This window comes from Rhea americana, unplaced genomic scaffold, assembly GCF_003343005.1.
Source record: "Rhea americana isolate MKP2758 unplaced genomic scaffold, rheAme1 scaffold_183, whole genome shotgun sequence".
NCBI lineage: Eukaryota > Metazoa > Chordata > Aves > Rheiformes > Rheidae > Rhea > Rhea americana.
In genome coordinates, this window is record NW_028185961.1 from 1,389,658 (window position 1) to 1,408,244 (window position 18,587).

Below are 18,587 nucleotides of genomic sequence, written 5' to 3' on the forward strand. Positions count from 1 at the left end.
GGCCCTCGCGGCCGCCGCCTCCGAGGGGCAGCGTTAGGCTGCGTTATGCCCGGTTCAGCTGGCCCGTTCCGCGCGGCGCGCAAGTTTTCCCACAGTTGGAAGTGGCCTGGGGCCGGCGCTTGCGGTGACCTCCGGGTGTAGCCCGCTTTGGGCGATACTCGCCGAAGGGCGGGTTTTAAGTGAGGAGCGACTCCTTTTGTTTGCGAGACCTGACCGGTTGTTGTGCCGCGGAGACAAAAAGGCCTTACGAGTAGTAAACAGAGGCATTTAGTTAGCCGTTCATGTGTTGGCTGTGTTATAAAGTATGTGTTGTTCTGTTCACGCAGCGCTTAGTCACTTGGGCTCTCCCGGTCCTGCTACGGTGCTGTGGTTTCTTGTTCTGCTTGGATATATAGGCGTTACAGAAGGTGAATTGCGTAAAGAGCAGTTCACCCTGCAGCGAGCAGCCTTGGTATACTCTGCGATACAGAAGTTACTTGTATGAATTTCTACCACAGGTCAGGTCTCATGCTGCGGATTTTATTATATCTTTGTAGGTACCACAGTTATTTAGGGAGACTTTGGCTACTTAGAATCATTTATTTGTTAGGAATGTCACATTTGTATAGTTAGTATTTCAAATATGATTAAGTGAATGCAGTTCTCTAGCAGTGACCTCTGTCACACGTTGGCATATTTTGTGAACATTTTGCCTTTTGTGGATTTTTAATTTCTTACCTTTTCTTTGAGTATGTCCTCATCCTTGTGCTTATAAGAAGAGAATTGTCCTGGATACATTCTCTTTCCCTTTCTTGTTCAGCATTTTTTTTTTTTTTTTTTTGCTAAGATGACAGGCGTGGAGGAGGTGGAAAGCCTAGTAGTTCACTAGTGTTTTCCAGATTAAGTGATAAATAGTTCGTGGTTTTCCAAATGTGGTCCTAGTGGAGTAGAGTTGTTTCCTGTATTATTTCTTTTATCACTTTTCTTACGTAACTTCTTTTTCTGCTTTAGAGATTTCCATATGTATTGTAAAGCCACAATTTACTTTAATGTGACATTTTGCRAATTTTATGTTGGATAGATGTGAAATCTGTGAGCAAATCATCGCACCAAGAGTATTTTTTTTATTGTGTTAGCTGTATTAGCTTTTTTTCTGCTATTTGAAAAAAAGAAATTCTGATTGAGATCCTGAAGTCAAGGTTGTATAAGATTTCCCAATTGCATGATAGTTTTGTCTGAAATTTGAAGGAGTATTGTGGAAGGAGCTACCTGAAGAGTTGAGACTGGATTCCATGCTAGGTACTTCTTGCTTCTAATTTGGTGCAGAAATGACTGCTGCTGAATTTGTTTTCTTTCTCTCTCTCTCTCTTTTTTTTTTTTATTGACTTCCCTCATTGCTCTCGGCTGCCTTTCCAGGGTAGGAAGATACTGCTACCAGAGGGACTTGGTTGCCAGTCTACCTCCAAAACAGTATCTTCACAAGTCCTTACTGGGGAAGAAGACAGTGGCAAGGAAATAGAATTCTTTCAAATTGGAAGTTAAAATGAGGGGGAAAATGTTTGTAAAGACAAACTATCTTGATGTCACTGTAATGTGTAGGGTTTTCTTGAAGGTTACAAGCCTGGAAAAGCTAGTGCTAGATGGAATGTATTTGTGTGGTGGTATGCTTATCCCATCTAATTTCCAGATGTTTTAGCTTGACTGTATAGATTGATAGTTATGATGCATCTCAAGGGTAGAGGGAGATGAAATCTGGAGTAGAGGACATGCCATAAAGACTTAGTGCTTTCACAAATTGCGTAGAGGAACTCTTTTTGGAGAACAAACAGGATGGTATTCCTTGGGAACTTGTCAGTCGAGACATACTGCCTCTGGTTAAGCTTGCACGTGCATGCAGTGGTTCAGAATTGTATTCTAACATAGCTATGGGATTGCGGTAGTGAGCTTGAGTGTTTGTTCACAATATATCTGATGATTTGTGCGGTCAAGATGGTAGCATCAACTGAGGAACCAGAGCTGCAACACACAGTGAACATTAGTAAGTTAGCATACGTTGTCTTGTATTGCTTGGGGCTCCTAGCTAATTTTGCCATTATGTTGTGTGTCATTTCATCCTTTATTTCATTCATCTGCCTTGCAGTATTGTCTTTTGAGAAGCRACTCTTTGAAGGTGTACAACTTGCAGACTTCAGTGAGAAGATGTATTTCTAATAATAAAAAGGTGTTTAATTTGTAGACAGTTCCCTAGCATAATACAACTGCATAACTAATAAACAGCTGATACTGCACATGAAGGTGTTTCTAGATCAGCACTGAGAGTGGAATAGCAGTGAGGACATGAACTCTTGCTGCCTAAGCATAGCAGTGATTGCCAGCTCTGTGACAAATTCATCTCGGAGTTCACCAGGGCTAGAGTTTCTAATTCATCTTAAGCTGAGGAGTCTGTATCGGTTTACCTTGTCAGTGCTTTGCTTTGCCCTTTGAAAGAGAGGCAATATGTTTCTGTGCTGAGAAAACCCTTAGATTGCCCTGTATACTTTACACAGAATGGAAGCTCCTTGGGGTAGGAGCGGCTTCTGTGTAGTCTGTGAGATACCACTGAAAGAATAATCCTCGTTATTGTGGCCATTGTAAACTCCAGTTGCTGCAAATTATGAGAAAGAAGCAAATAGTATAGGTTTTTAATTATTTGGGAGAGGATATTCCGCAAAGAAGCCTTTTTACTGTTACCAGCTCTGAAAATTGAGATGCCATTGTTGCTGTGCTAAGTAGAAAATGTTCAGGCTCTCAGGTTATATAAGTTGTTTTTTAGCTTAGTTCTATTTGTCATTCCTGTGGAGAACCATTTTCTTCAGGTTTCTGTTCATAATTCTTTGTTTACATGTCTAATTGTGAGCTTGTTACGCTGTTGGTTCACTATCACAGTTGAGAATATACTTTAGTTGTAAATCCATTACTTCTTGGTGCTCTTCTCATGTTAATAGTGGGAATGCAGTTTCTTCTATTTGTTAGTGGTTCAGTCAATTTGGAGAAATGTGCAAAAATGGTATTCACTTGCTCTCACAAGCATAAAAAGCCCTGGACTCGTTTGGTTAGAAGAGTTGCTTTTGAAAACAGCATCAAATTATATTCTCACACATTTGAAGCCTGATTTTAAAATAGCTGTTGTTTTTTTTTTCCTGTTAGTGCATAGTGCTTGATTGTTTTTTCTCCCACAACTCAATGAGAAAAGAAGCATTCAAACATTTAAATATGCCATTGAACTACTTGTCTGTTTGTTTTGATGTGTATTTTGTATAGCCCTACACTAACAGAATGTATCAACACGAATCTTTTTGAAATAACAAAATAGATTGAAAATAACTTTTGTTACTGTAAACTCAGATAAAATTTTGTCAACACTTGTGGCTTAAATTGGGATTTTAAACTATTGCGTTCTTTCTTTGGATGGTAATAAACACTGAGGAAACTTCTTGGGAGCCATAATGTGAAATATTTAAATTTGCTTTCAAAACTTYGGCTGTGATACTGCAGCAATATTTTTTTGCATTAAAGCAATATATAAAAATAGAATGTATACTAGTCATAGAACTTTACTGTCTATTTGAGAAATGTTCTGATAAATATTTGTTTGCTTTACCTTTACCAGATTAATGCAGAACAGAGACACCTTAACTAGTCTTTGAGCATGATCTCTGCCTTTAGGTGCTTTTTGGACAGATGATTCCAAAAGCCATTAATCTTATAGCAGCAGTGTATGTATGGAATTGTAAAGAAGCAAGTCTGTGGTCTACAGTGCATTTTGTGCAAGAAATGAAGAACATAGCTGGCAGGTTTAAAAACCTCTGTTTTAAGTAATGTGGCAGGAAAAAGAGGCACTAGTCGTGGCTGCATGTATCTTAGAAAATTAAAGTAGCTTTTAGTGATGCTGCCTGCCATTGATTTCAGTCTTTTGATAGCCTCTAGGCTTTTTTTCTGATTTTTTTTTCTCTTAAGAATTGCAAATAAATGAGATATTTTGGGGGCTGATAGGCAGTGAGTGTCCATGAGTACTATGATAAGGATGCTTATCCTCCTGTTATCAAAGCATCCTTTTCATCTTGTTCCGGTAGCTTTTTTAGGACAAAACTCTGACTGCTATTGAAGTATATTAACTGTTTAATTGGTCCTTCCAGRGTTCTGAAGCAAAAAGCTTTCCTGGCACCTCTTTAATATAGCATAAATTTCTTAAGAGTATAAAGATGGTAAACTGTGACAATGAGTGACGGTCTGCACATGCAACAGTATTTTTAGCATGTATAACTTCCTGCGGAATATATAAACTTTTTTTTATTATCTGCTAAACTTGATTGTTTTTTTTTAATTTTTGTCTCATGCTGTCCTCAGAACTGTTCATTCTAATGTGGATATGGTGCAGTGAAAGGTGATAARTTGGAGGTTTAGCTGTATCCATCTCCACTAGTAATTGTCTAACGTTTGTATCATTAGTATTACTGTATTAGCTATACTTGATCAGTCCCATTTGCTTTTGTGTTCTGCTGATGTTTGGTGGTTTAAACATGACAAAAAGCTTACTGTTGTGCCCATTCATTGTGACTAGTTAGAGGTAGAAAATTAGTGCTTTATCCCAGAAAGGCCATGATAACTTTGTACAGAAATAGGGATGCTAATAGGAATCAATCTTCTAATATTCTCAAGCAAAGAAAAATATTGCAGAACAGAATAAATTTTGGCATGTGTTGGAGTTCCTGATAGATGCTTTTATGCTGTGTTTTTGCATATGCTCATTAAAGAGATATTGCACTGGTGGATGCTGTAAACCACAGTGCTGATTCTCTCTTTTGAAGCAGAACCTGCACTGCTTTGAGGTGTAGATCCTGTTCAATCGCCTACCTACATCAAAGCCTTGCACCAGCATTTTCTTTACCAATGWCTAAAAATATCAGTGCAGGCAAGCAACCGGGCATGCACAGTGCAGCAGCAAGATGATAATCCATAAAACATGGATAGAAAGGCCAGAAACAGCTGACTGAAAATTATAGGAATGTTTTTGGTGTGGATGGTCTAATCAGTTAGCCTTACATGCAGTTCTTTTGCACTTCTCAATGAGGCTTCAGCTCGTTCTGTTTTGTAGCTCGTCAGCCTTGTGCCTTGACACGGAAAGGTTTTCTTTCTTGTGAAGAGTACACTTGCTGTTTTGTGTAGAGAATTCGTGGAATTAACAGCTCTTTCTCTTGCCAGTATATAAAGTTATGAAGCAGTTTATGTAGTTCTACTTACACAAGAGAATCTTTACACTCAGATATTTTATAGTGTTCAGCTCTGGACAGGGACATGTCAGTGGTCAGCCTGACTCATAAGGGAYATTCTGATGATGTCCTTACAGCTTTTCAAAAGATGTAGGGAAGCCTAAAGCCTAAATCTTACAGCTCTCAGGATAATTTTGCTTTGAGTGTGAAGCTTAGCCAGTATCATTACTCTGACAGTATAAAGCAAAATCATTCTTTGATTTTTATCATACTGTGATCTGAGCTTCAGTGTATAAAGCCTCAAAATGTTCTCTGTCAAATTCAACTTAAAAGGTTTGATCTTGTTACTATTTGTTTTTTTTAAAAAAACATGAACTTCAGTACATTACTTCTCATGACTGGAAAATGTGGCCTAAATTTGCTCTGTCAGGATCAGGCTTTATTTTTCCCATCTGCTTAAGCTCTCTTARTGTATCCGTGAATACTGCTCTCATTTTTGAAGTGCACATGTATATATGAATGAAAAAGCAATTCGTATGTTTTTTGAGTGTGCTTGAGAAAGCAGCTAACAACTAGAAATGTCATTTTAGACTGCAGAACTGTTGAGTGCTTGTCTAGCAGCTGTAGTAATGTTCACACATGCCTAAGGAAATGTTTGTGTAAGTTATAGACATTCTGGGGAGTTAGGCTACACGTTTTTTCCATCACTGCAGTTAATTTAGTAGTCATTCATAACTGCTATAAAACACTTGATTTCAGGCTTTGAGTTCTTCACTTCAGCTAGCAGTATCGTGCAGGTGACATTTCTTTGGCATCTGTACAAAATGTAATCTTATTTTGGGTTAGGTCTTCAGTTGCAAAATAGAGTAGACAGTGGTTGTAACTGCTCTGCTGCTGCTTGCTGCAACTCTCATGACTCCTGGAAATTTGAGACTTGTTGATTCCCTTTTTGTACTGGCAGTGACTTGGCTTTGCCTGGATTACTGGTTCTCTATATCACTCCTTCAGTGAAACTTGAATCCTCAGATTAAAAGGGAAACTGCACTTTTAAAGGCTTTTGCTATTGCTTTTGTTGGTTAAAGTCTAGCCTGGAGTGTTGTTTCTGGAATAGCATATGATTTCACCAACAGAATAAAATTGGGGCAGATGGATAAAACTAGTTAGCAACYTGAACTATTTCCCTATGTCGAAGAACTGTATATTTCAATCACAAAGTTTGTGAGGAGTAACTTCAGAGCAAATAGTGTTTTACTACTCTACTAACTGGGTGAAGATTTGTGGCAGTGCATTTGCTTAAATTCAAGAGCAAGAGGGGACCTGTAAAAAGTGTAGCTGAATTTAGGTGCCAAGCATTTGCACCTTGTTTCCTGGGAAATGAGATGCCATGAAGTACTATGTGAGTTGAACTGTTTACTGGATGCCGTAATTGGATGAATACATCCCTGCAGTTGACTACAGAGTTTTAATCCTTCAAACTGTACATTACGTCTGATCACAGTATATTCGTGAATTTTACTCTAAGTTAAACAGACTTTGCTCCAATTTAAACCTTTATTTATTTATTTATTTATTTATTGGAAATAGTTGTCTTGATTAATGATTTTTGTTTGGAGATGTTTTCACTGCTATTCCTTAAGCTAAACTCAAGGAGATATTTGCAGACCCCGTTATTTCTGTAGTTGACTTAAAGGTATATGTCCTGAGTAATCAGTTGAGTGGCTTAGGAACATAGACTTAGAGCAATTCTTTTAGGTTAATTCAATAGAAATCTTTACACGTAACCATTAAACTTAGAGCAACAGAGTTCCTATTGACTAGGAAATGGAAAAAATAAGTAGCTTGTTCTTAGTATAGAGAAAGTTTAGACATAAAGTAACAGAGAGAGTTAGACAAAGAAAACAAACCAGCATTAATGCCTGGCTTGTCTTGTATTTGATATAGTGATGATTAATTGAACAAAAAGCTGTGATGTTTGTGCATAATTAAGTAATAATTTTAAGTTATTTGAGACTGTGTAGACTTCTGTAAAAGAAATAAGATGAGCTGCAGAAACTATTCTGAATGCTTCTCTAAAATGTCAACGTTCTTGAGTTTTCTTAGAAATAATTTTTAAAAAAGATTATGTGGAGAATTAAATTAAGGTACATTAAATAAAGTGTTACACTAATATTTTTCCTTTGTTTTTCTAGTTTACTTAAGAACTTTCGTGATACATTCATATTCTGTTTCTAGGAAAATTGCAAGCACTTTAGCTTTTAGCTAGTTTAACTTGGCTAATATATACAGATTAGACCGGTACAAGAAGCTCTTGTAAAATCAGAAGCTAAAGGAACAGTCAGATTAGCCCAACAATTTCTAAATTAAGCAGTGAGCTTAGTGAGAAATTGATTAACCCTTCATTTTTCTTCATTTTTTTTCCTGCCTTTACGGTGAAATTTCTGTAGATCCAATTTATTATGAACTTGATTATGACTGTTGTGTACTTTCAGCTATTGGTAGCATAATATTGTCTTACTGGATTTTACCCATTAAAGTTTTTTTCATATTGAAGAAAACTTCACATTCTGTTTTCCTTTAAAAACATTTCAGCTCTATTTCATTAAGTCTATTTAGTGTGTTTTCACTCTTGGAAGTGATGTTACATGATCTTTAGTTTACATAGATGTGTTTAAATATTTGTATGTTCCTTACAGGAACTAAGTGATCTGCAGCGTGACCCACCAGCCCACTGTTCTGCTGGACCTGTTGGAGATGACCGTAAGCTCTTCATAGTGTATTGCTACAGTTGACCTTTTTTTTTCAGTTAAGCGCAAGCTCAGAAGAACTCTCATCATTGTATCTTTTTGACTTTCAGTGTTTCATTGGCAAGCAACTATTATGGGACCTGTAAGTATATAATTCATACCCTTTAGAAAAGTAGACTTTGTTTTCTTTTTGGTTATGGAAGGATTCATTCAGGGTGTATGTAAATGTGACAATCAAATTCAGCTGTGCCCTGTGCACGTTAAAGATTTGGGGTGTCATTGTTGCTGTTCTTAGTAATGTGGTAGTAGTTTCTTTCTATAACTCTTCAAAAATCCCTCCTCTTGTACCTGAAATCAGAGATGTTTATTGACGACAGTGTACTGTGAACTGAAAAGCTTGCTTTCCAAAGACAATTATTACAATTCTGGAAGAGTCATCCATGCAAAAGGAGGAATAATTGATGTAATCCAATGTAAAAGTTAATGAACATAAACAAGAACGATGTTGCTCGATGAGATGTGTGGGCTTTCAGATAGTTGGAGCTGATTTGATAGTCGCGAGGTAGCTCTGCCGAAAACAGTTGACTTTTGGGAGCTGTAATCCAGCAATTGTGAGTGCTTTTGGTTTCTACAAGAAAAAAGCCTGCATTCCTCAGGCTGAGGGAGATCTCTAAAGACTTAAGACTCTTTTCAAAGAAATTATGTAAGAAAGGGTAGGAATGTTTAAGAAGTGGTAAAGGAGTCCTGAAAAGGATTTCAGTAAAGAGAATGAAGAGGAGCATGACCTGAGGGATGGGATATTTATCAATACCATGGTAAGTTTGTATTCCTACTCTTTTCCTTTTGGACTTCTTGCTAACTTGAAAAGAGGAGTTTCTGGTTCAGGCAGTAACTTGGAAATTTGAGGCAGTACTTAATCCTGTGACATACAGCCTCACATGCTGCAGAAAATCGAATTGTGTCTGCATTGAGACAGTGTTTCAGCATCTTCAGCACAACTCCTTTGAGTCAATGAAAGATGAGTTATTAATTTACTAGTGAACTGCTGGAGCCTGTTGCCTGGCTTGTCAATGGCCTAGCAGCAACTCGTCTGTTTGTGACCAGCTTTTCTATGGGATACTAAAAATTGTGCCATTGTTCTTTACTAACTGTTGCTTCATTGGGTCATTCTGCCCTTGTCCCTCTGCACTGCATAAGGGCTAGTGGCAAAACAGTAAAGAATGTAGAGTTAAGAAGAGCTTATGGGCTGCTTGTCTCTTTCAGAATGACCTGGTGACCCGGATAAGGGGAATACTAGCACATAAATCTTAACTAAGCATCTCTCTCTCTTTTTTTTTTTTTTTTTTGTCCAGTTTGCATTTTACCTTTAATATCTTGTAGGGCAAAATGTACTCTTCTTCCCTTCAGGTTCCTTAGATTTCTTTGGTTTTGGATAAGAGTGAGAATCTCTTGCCAGCCTTTCTCAGCCTTATCTGCCGAAAAGAAAAGCCACACTATCAGCATGTTATCCTTTTTCTTGATGAGAAAATCAGATGTACTTTCTGTATATTTCCTGAAGAACTGAGGGGAGCATAGAGTTAAAGCTTACTTTCAGAATTCATTTCTGATGTATGGATGTAGGATAACCTCTCTTGTCTTTGGGCATTATCAGTTTGTTTTTTATATTCTACCTGCCAAACACAGCATGGCTTCACTTTACCTTCTCTCTGACACTGAACTTGTCTGATCTTCAGCTTGCTTTAACTTTGACAAATCCATTTACTATGCATGCAAGCACTGCTTTCAAACCTAATTGGAAGCACAGTGGCAATCTCTTCTGGTGTTACCTAATGCTGACTTCTTAGCAACACTATATATAACTTGTCTTACATTGCAACACTGTTTGCATTTTGAGTGCGTAGGAAGACTTATCTTAAAATGAACCATTTGTGGCTTTGTGTATTACGTTTGTCTCYAAAGCTGTAACTTGTGCTTGTTTCTATAGTCAACTTTTCATTTAGAAACAGGCCACCTTTTCTCTCTTAAGAAAACCAAAAACTTGATGTTCGACAGCTTTGCTGAGGCTGGGTCTCTACATGGCTGTTTTAAACTTATCAAAGTAATGAAAGAAATTCTTTCCCTCCCAGTAATCAGAAGTTACAGGTTTGCTCTCCATCATTTAGAGTTGAGACTTTCCCTCCTTTTTGTAATTAATAGGAAGGAAAGGTGTCCTCAACAGATGACTGCAACAAAGTTACTTCTCTGCTAACTGTGTGCAACCTGGACATAAACCTGTGCACATGTTCTCTAACAAAATGCATGTTCACAGATTTGTACAGGTCACAAAGATGTTGTGTGTTTTAAAACTCCCTGATGTCACCATGATCAACTGAATTATGTTGGAAAGTCCTACTCTTTGCATCTGCAAAGAGAAACCACTTCTTGAGGTAAGTATATTTGTAGCTTAAAGGTGGAGGAAGATCCTGAATACAGCAGAGAAGCTGTGATATCACACAGAGGCAGGATCTGAAAGACCTCCTCTGGGTTTTGTGTTCCCCTTGATGCCCCGGAGCTAAGCTCCAGGAGTACCTTGCAGCCCAGAAAATGAGGAGGGGAGGTAGTTTGGAGCGGAAGGATCAGCAGCTTTGTTACTCCACCAGTCCAACACTGCTCACTCGCTTTCTCTCCCTGAGGAAGGCAGCACTCAGTAGCTGTGTTGGGCTGCTGCAGTAGTAACTGTGGTTGGCTCCACAGGCCAGTGGGAGGATGCCAGTCCTTCAGCATCATTTCTGAGCCTTCCCAGTACACAGCCTGTTGAGAGGGCTGTGTACTGGGTGTGGGGAAAAGGAATTTTCTAAAATACTTGCATCTTTGGGAGGTTCTCTGCGTTCAGAAGTGAAGCGCCAAAATACCTGAGACGTGTTAATTTTTTTTTTTTTTGGTTTTGTTTTTTCAGCCAGATAGTGCGTATCAAGGAGGAGTATTTTTTCTCACAGTACACTTTCCAACAGACTATCCTTTCAAACCACCAAAGGTAAGTTCTTTCTCTCTGAAGTTATGCAAGTTCTAGTTCAGGGCTTTTTTTTTCAATTTCTTAGTGTCTGGGGCTCACTTCAGGGAGCTAAAACCAGAAAGGCCAGCACTAGGGTACGTGTTTGTAGTGAACGAATAGATATGACTGAATCCTAAAAGTGAGCGATGGGATGAGAGATTGTACAATAGAATGTGTTGGGTATGGCAAATCTAGTATGACTGGGAGTCAAAGAGACAGTTTTAGGATTCAAACTGTAATAAACAGGATGCGATGTTAACATCTTGTTTTGTTTTGAATTCTAGATTGCTTTTACAACAAAAATATACCATCCAAACATAAACAGCAATGGGAGCATCTGTCTTGATATCCTGAGATCACAGTGGTCACCAGCTCTAACTGTATCTAAAGGTAAATGCACAGGTGTGCTAATGAATTTATGCAATTGCGTATGATACCGTGTGTGTGTTTTTTGTGTGTGTGTGTTACTTCAGTGTCAGGGTGATTCTTGCAATATGGAGATTATAGTTAGGCAGTTCTTTTGTTGGAGGCTTTTTGTCATACTTAAAGCTGCTTAAAATGTGAGTACTATCATTGCTTTTCTTACGATCAGAATGCTTAGCCATACTCTCAGTCATACTACAGAAAATTGTCAGATGACACAAAGTTTTAAACAATATCATGTCTTGCTTAGGTGCTTAAGAGCTCCCTGAATTATGCATCTTTTAAGAACAATGTCATTGTGTTGTTTAGTCATTGTTTGGTGTGCAAGCAAGCAAGAAAATATTGTCTGTCCAAAAAAAACTGTTCTATGCAAGTGCGTTTGCTATACTTTCTTAGAAAAGCAGCTGCTGCCCATGCATGCCATCAAGTGCAGTAATCTCGGAAGCTGAGTAAAATTAAGTTTAAGACTTTCCTTATTTAGCTGCTGAAGGCATGACTTGTGTGTTGTTGATACCAGCTCTCCGCAGAAACTGGCTGTTTGTATTGCGGAGCAAAAATCATCTTGTTTCCAGTTAATTAGAAGGCACTTAGAAATGAGAGTTGGCATTTATATCTAGCCTAGCAGTCAGCATTTAGGACTAAATGAAACCTCTGAGTTTTCAGTAGAAGTATCCCCCACATGGAAGTCATATTTGGATTGAATTGAATGAAATACTGATGTGCAGGAGAGAATAAATGTCAGCACAGAAGTGGGGAGGGATGTGCACGAATCTAATGCTGTGTGGTAGTGTAACATTAATGACAAATAATTGGAGGTGGAAGGGAGCTTAGGTTGATCAAATATTCACATGGAACTATATAGYCTGTAGTTTGTTTAATGTTCATAGATCAAAGCATGGGAGAGAGGTCATTACAAAAGGTACATGGGTTGCAAGCTGTCTAGGTTAGTGATCAAAAAAGATAGTCCTGGTCTTGTATAATSAAGAACTATTCCTTTCCAACCTTCTGCTCCCTTCCCCCCCCCCCCGACTTCAGTGTATTGGAATGTATTATAGATCTGTAGAAATAAAGCAAACTAACTTGTTTGATCTAGTGTCTCTTTTTTTCTTCTTTCTTAGTTTTATTGTCCATATGCTCCTTACTTTGTGATCCTAATCCAGATGATCCTTTAGTACCAGATATTGCACAGATCTACAAGTCAGACAAGGAAAAGTGAGTATAACATAGATATGCATATTTTGTGTGTGCGTGGTAGTTACAGATGCTTATCTGGAATACAACCTTCTACCTTACCTTTCCAAGATAGTCTTTTCATAGATTTTTACAGTATAAAGGTTTAGATGTTTAAATCTTGAAGATATCTATCCATGGAATGGCAAGCAGGCAACTGTTGGATACTCATTTTTTGTATTTAAAGTTGCACAAAACATTCACACTGTGACATTGAACATTTATATTCCTTTTTTTGTTGCCTGAAGAAATCCCTTCTTAAATTATTTGTTGCTATAGTGGCCCTGCAGTTGTAGAACTTGTGCATTTGGTAAAAAGTTAGAYGTGAACTGTGGAACATATGATTTGACACAGTTTTATAAATGTAGCATAGGCTAGTATTCAGCTTTTTTTAGTGTTAGTGTCACATATACTGTGAATTGCAACATCTTACAGAGGAAAAGAACCTCTTTCTACTTTCTGGAACAACTGCACAAATTGTGGGAAGTTTCTAGTACTGGGAAGGTAACATGGATGGCATATAACTGAAGTATTATGTACTTCTCAAATCAAAATCAGTTTTGATCCCAAAGTTTTAACTCTAGAAGTATTGTACTGATGGAAATTTCTATTCTTGGGTCTTTTACTTCTAGTGCGGAACCACCTGGATTTGCCAAAGTTCAGTTTTGATGCTTGCTGACTTCTTCCTGTTGTACATCACTCCTAAGGAGGGTTTTGAAATGCTGTGATATAACTACGTCCACGGCTGAACCCTCACAGAAATCAGATAGCAGGATTTAACGGTCACTAGCAAGTCCAGTGCTTTGGCATAATGACGTTTCTTTCCAGAGCGGTGCTTCTAGAGAGTGATTCCTCTGGGCACTCAGACTTTGAGTAGTGAAGTCTGTGGATAGCTGAGCAAACTTAGGCATTGATTTCTTGAGAGTTYGTTGCAGATGTGGGTGGCTGGAAACTCAGGCCTCTTACTCTGCAGATTAGACTGCATGGTTTCTGAAGGGGTGCATGGAGAAAATATTGCTTCTGAGTGATTTTGTATCTTTGCTGCTTTCTGCTGGTATATCAGCTTATTTATTTTCCCCAAGCTTAAAAGTTATACTTYATGCATAAAAAAGGTTACAGATCCAGTGATCCAGGAAGGAAAAATTACTCTGCTTACTACTGGGAGATTCTGCGGAACTCTGCTGCTTTAGGTATTTTGAGCACAATCCAGGATGTAATCTTACCAGTATGGCCTGAACTATCTTCTCTAACAGCATTTTTGTGCCTGATGCTTTCCTAGGTGTGTGTGAGAGTAAGGAAGCCTGAATGAAGAGATCAAGTTAGGACAGTAACAAAGGGTAGGAGGTTCTAAGGTTTTCCAGCCACATCCAGTGTGAGTCCTGATTTACCAACRATGAAATAACCTTTCCCAAAATGATTCCACCACAAAATTTCTGGTGGCTTCAACACGAAATTAGTCCTAGCCATGCAATGCRTTCATGAGTAGCCTAAACACCACTGATTATCTGACTTCTTGTCAGATGCTGCTGAAATTGTCATGAATTTAGCTTGTGGCAGGTCATTTTATCCTTGGCACTTAGGCTGTTTGTTGGTAAAATTGCTGTTAGCTGTTTCAATTGTTAGACTCCCTGTTTCATATTCTCTGGAATTTTTGTGTGATATCCAGAAGAATTGCTGATCTGGTGTTTTTTAGTGCTGAGCCATTGAAGAACTTGTTGAGATATATGGAAATGGCTTATGGTTCATCGCGTATCACAGCTCATGAAGATTTAAGTATTGCTTTAACCTTGAGGACTGGATAGAGGAATGAGGTAGAAGTTTGATGGAAGTCTGTGATCTAGGATTTGGAATGAGCATCTTGACCAGAGTGAGAATTATTAAAATGGCCTTTTTTTCTGACAGTTCTATGTCTGATACAGTTCAGTCATGTACTCCACTTCTGAARGGCTTGAACTCTGTGGCCTGCACTGCAAGGCAAATAGTTTTAAAGTTGAGGATGTGCCTCAGCCTCTGCCTATCTGCTTATTCAATACTGCTTTCAGCCATCATGCCTCCTGTTTGTGACTGAAGTGAAGAAGCCATACTTCTCCATCTCCAAAACTAGGAACTTAATCGTTGTGGGATATACAGAGAATGGGAAATTCTTGACTAAAGCGCTTATCTTTTTATGATAATCATGTATTAATTTTTTAATCTTATCTCAGATCTGGGAAATGAAAGGTATAGTTGTTATATATGAGCATCTCTTTTTTAGCATATACTAAAAATACAAAGATTTGTGTGGTAGCATATTCTTAGCAACACCAGTAATATGTAGTTTGGTACACTGAACTCAAGAAATAGTTTGGAGGATGAGAACTTTTCAGTGTTTCATTTGAAGAACCCAGAAGAAGRTTAAGCTAGCCTGAAGAGTGGAATGTAGCAAACGTAAGGACTGAAGGGACGGTTACTGATTCTCTGAGAACACTTACCTGTGGGAGTGCTAGTTAGCTTCATGCCAGAAGGAAAAGACCCAAGAGGTAAAATCTAGTCACAATTTTTTTTTTGAGAAATTTTTCTTTTAAGTTCAGATGGCAGTACAGAAAGGAGAATAATAATAAGAAAAAAGCCTCTATTTCAGAATTAATGCAAATAACTACAAGTTTCCTCAAAAAGCTTTCCATCCCCATTCTTTTGAAAATCGGTTAATTGTACTGAATTTCATGCTATGAAAGAAAGCATTGTGAGATTGCATACACATTTAGGAATAATCAATAACAAATTCCTATTAATGTGCAAGTAAGGGAACTCTCTGTGAAATACAAGTGAGATATGCACACTGATATGCATTTTTATACAAACCTGTATTAAAACCTAAGACTGCTCTGAGCTTGAGTCAAAATTCTTTGGGTAAGTCTTAGAAGCCTTAGAAGCTGAACATACAGTGGGTATGTGTTATTTGGCTTTTAGACTTTTAACATTATATGAATCAATCCTAAGAAGTGATAGGCTCAGTAATATCTGTATTAAGCAAATACGTGGGCATTGTCATTGTGTCACTAACAGATCTTCACTATAATGCCTTCTTTCTGCACGTACAGATACAACAGACATGCAAGAGAATGGACTCAGAAATATGCAATGTAAGCTTGTGAAGACTTTTTCATATACTACAGAGTACTGTAAATTMTATTTTTTTTCAAATTAGAAGGAAATGGAGCACAGTTTACTGCTTCAGTGTACCATGATGCCCTTTTTYCCCCCATTTTGTTTTTTAACCTGTGTAAGTGTGTTTCTGGAACAAGGGAAAACAAGCTTCCAAAAAATAACCTTATGACTGTGACAAGAGTATTTATCTTTTTTTTTGTATGCTTGCAGAAGACATTTATTATGGTTTTTAAGAGTTGGACATCTGCATCTTCAGACTACAAGATCCATAATGCAGTTGTAAAGCAACCAAATTATTTTTGCTGGGAAAAGTAGCTGTTTTTACGTGATAAATACTGTATGTGTGTCTCTTAGATRTTGTCTGTTTCACAAGTGTGTTCAATCTTCATTTTGTTAGTTCACTTATATAATTTGTATTTTTTTTTTACTGTATAGACTAAATATTTTATTTACTATGTAAGTCACTTTATTTTAGACTTACTTTCTTATGCACAGTGTTGACAAGATACAACTGCTAGTAATGAAAATAATTGGGGTATCCCACCTGTTAGGATATTCTAGAGACTGACTGCAGATTTCTTAAAACCTAAAACGATCTTTGCACTGTAATTCCTAGCACGCTGATTATGGAGAAACACTTAGTTTTGATTCTGTTGCATACTTGACTTAATTTTATTGCAATGTGAACTAATTGCACTGCTATATAGAAAGATATGTAACCATTTTGTTGCTATTCACAACTGATTTTTCCCTGTGGGTGACATAACATTCTCACAGACCTTTTACAAATCTAAATGTAGCCTTTTCCATATAAATAAAATGCATTTTCTACTACTCCTCTTGGCTTTTTTTTTTTTTAACTCATACATATCCTTAAAGTGCTTTCTCTAACATTTGAAAATCAAAATATTAAGTATGCATGTGTATTGTAGGCAAAGGGGGAATAAGGCCATGCCTCTGATATTACTGCAAACTTTGTTAAGGTTGATTTGTATGCTAGCTTTATAGCATTTACTTAGCAAGCTATAACCATTGCTTTATATAGGACTTCAACTAATTTAATTGAGAATTATACATCTGTTTACTGAGGAAATACCACAAGTGTTTGGGCACCAAACACTTTACTTAAGGTGGTGTATTTGCAATATTGGAATGTTACAGTAAATTTCTTACAATTGAAGCTAAATTATCAACTGTTACTTCAGTTGTTTCAGACTATTCATATAGCAAACCAGTGGCACTGGGGAGAAGCAATCTTTTCTTATAAAATGCATTAAAAACAGAAGAATTTTCATTTCTTAACATAAATTCTCTGTAGGTATCTGTAAATAAAAATGCATGACTAACACTTTGCTCTGTACCCTGCACATTAACCAGAAGTGTCTTCCAGTTGGGAAATCTGCCATCACAGGAAAATACATTTTTAAGAAGACAAAATRTTTGCTTTTTACTGCAGTGAATGTCAAACTGGAATCCGGGATGTGGGAGGAAAGCATGCACAGTCAGATCTTTTCTCCTACCAGAGGAATATTTGTATCTTCATGCTTGCTGACTTACTGTCTATAATGGCATAAGCTGGTTGCATACTGGAAGATGTTGCTTCTGTGCTATGGTTTTATCTATGACCCAGTAATGACTTTTGAAACAAAAGCATGATGGACACTGGCCTTTATTAATCTTAAAATGTCCCTGTTCACTTTAGGTTGTAACAGTATTTCATTTGTTGAAGAAAAACTTTTTTTTTGGTTATTAGAATAAGTGCTTCACTATACTTGAACTAGAACAATGTAGCTAGGAAGATAAAGCCATTGTTATTTATACTTACTGCTAAATGAGTGGTAGAAAATTCTGACTCAGAATGTGCTGCCAGAGCTTTTAATTTTTCCAGGCTGTTAGTGATGTGCTTGTACTAGACGTTATTTAAACATTTGCAATATCTGTATTGAACTGTGTGAAACTGGAAGTTTGACTTGTATCTCAGAATACTCACTTTCTTTGGTTTACTGATATGTATTTGGGCTGTTTCRAAAATGTTTATATTCCCAATTGCTAATCTTTCAGTTGTATGCCATACATGTAAGAATGACTTTCCATCACAGTGCAAGACAAGGAGGATGATTGAAAACTTAACAAAAAAARGGGGGGGGGGACTGAAGTACTTGAGACTCGGACATACTCTGTTCACAGYGTATTTTTATAAATCATTATGGGCATGTTGTTTTAGAGGCATTTAAGCTGAAGTAAAGTCTTTGCTTCTCATGCTTCTCTTAATTTAGACCTTCTGCTTGTGAAATAACATCTGTGCTGAATTTGAGCAGTCTGTCAAAGAGTTGGCCAGCCTTCGTACACTGAAATAACCCCCTCCAGAGTTCTGCCAATCCCTTCACAGTAGYGTGCAGTCCTTCCTCTTGGACAGTTGAAAGGCTGCTCGATCCTGCGAGTCTTACTGTGATGGAAACAAGGAAAACGGTAGTTCACCCCTCGCTCTGCTGCTCCCGGTCCTGGTGGGAGCCGGTGCTCTGCCCTGGAATAGAAGTCTATTCGCTTTTATCCTGGCCGGTTTTGGCTACTGTTGGTCAGCTTCTCTTTCATTGGTTTTTGGTCCGCGTGTTATTTTCCGCCCGGTTCTATCGCCCGAGGGCCTAAACGAAAATAAACCTGGAAGGAAAGTGCGAGAAAGCGTGTGTGCGCTGCTTTGCTGCAGGGAAGCGGGGCTGGGGGCGCGTCCTGCGGCCGGCCGCGGCGCGCCGCTTCCCGGGGGAGGCAGCGCGAGCCCAGCGCCCG

At 37.9% G+C, this 18,587-nt stretch overlaps 1 protein-coding gene across 3 annotated transcripts in view; it reads left to right on the forward strand.

Annotated features, from left to right (window-relative positions):
• The window catches only part of UBE2D1 (ubiquitin conjugating enzyme E2 D1), a 20,071-nt gene extending 1,589 nt beyond the window's left edge, over positions 1-18,482 (forward strand). The window contains exons 1-8 of one of the 3 annotated variants that reach the window (XM_085302029.1): positions 1,971-2,017; positions 7,922-7,985; positions 8,083-8,114; positions 10,281-10,398; positions 10,908-10,985; positions 11,288-11,393; positions 12,545-12,638; positions 18,080-18,482. In XM_085302029.1, coding sequence (XP_085158155.1) covers positions 10,348-10,398; positions 10,908-10,985; positions 11,288-11,393; positions 12,545-12,638; positions 18,080-18,155 — 405 coding nt within the window. In that variant the 5' untranslated portion in view covers positions 1,971-2,017; positions 7,922-7,985; positions 8,083-8,114; positions 10,281-10,347 and the 3' untranslated portion in view covers positions 18,156-18,482. Of the gene's footprint in view, positions 1-1,970; positions 2,018-6,480; positions 6,625-7,921; positions 7,986-8,082; positions 8,115-10,280; positions 10,399-10,907; positions 10,986-11,287; positions 11,394-12,544; positions 12,639-15,736; positions 16,638-18,079 lie in introns of those variants that run through there. The other 2 variants (XM_085302028.1, XM_085302027.1) reach the window with 2 other exon arrangements.
• Positions 18,483-18,587: the final 105 nt, after the last annotated feature.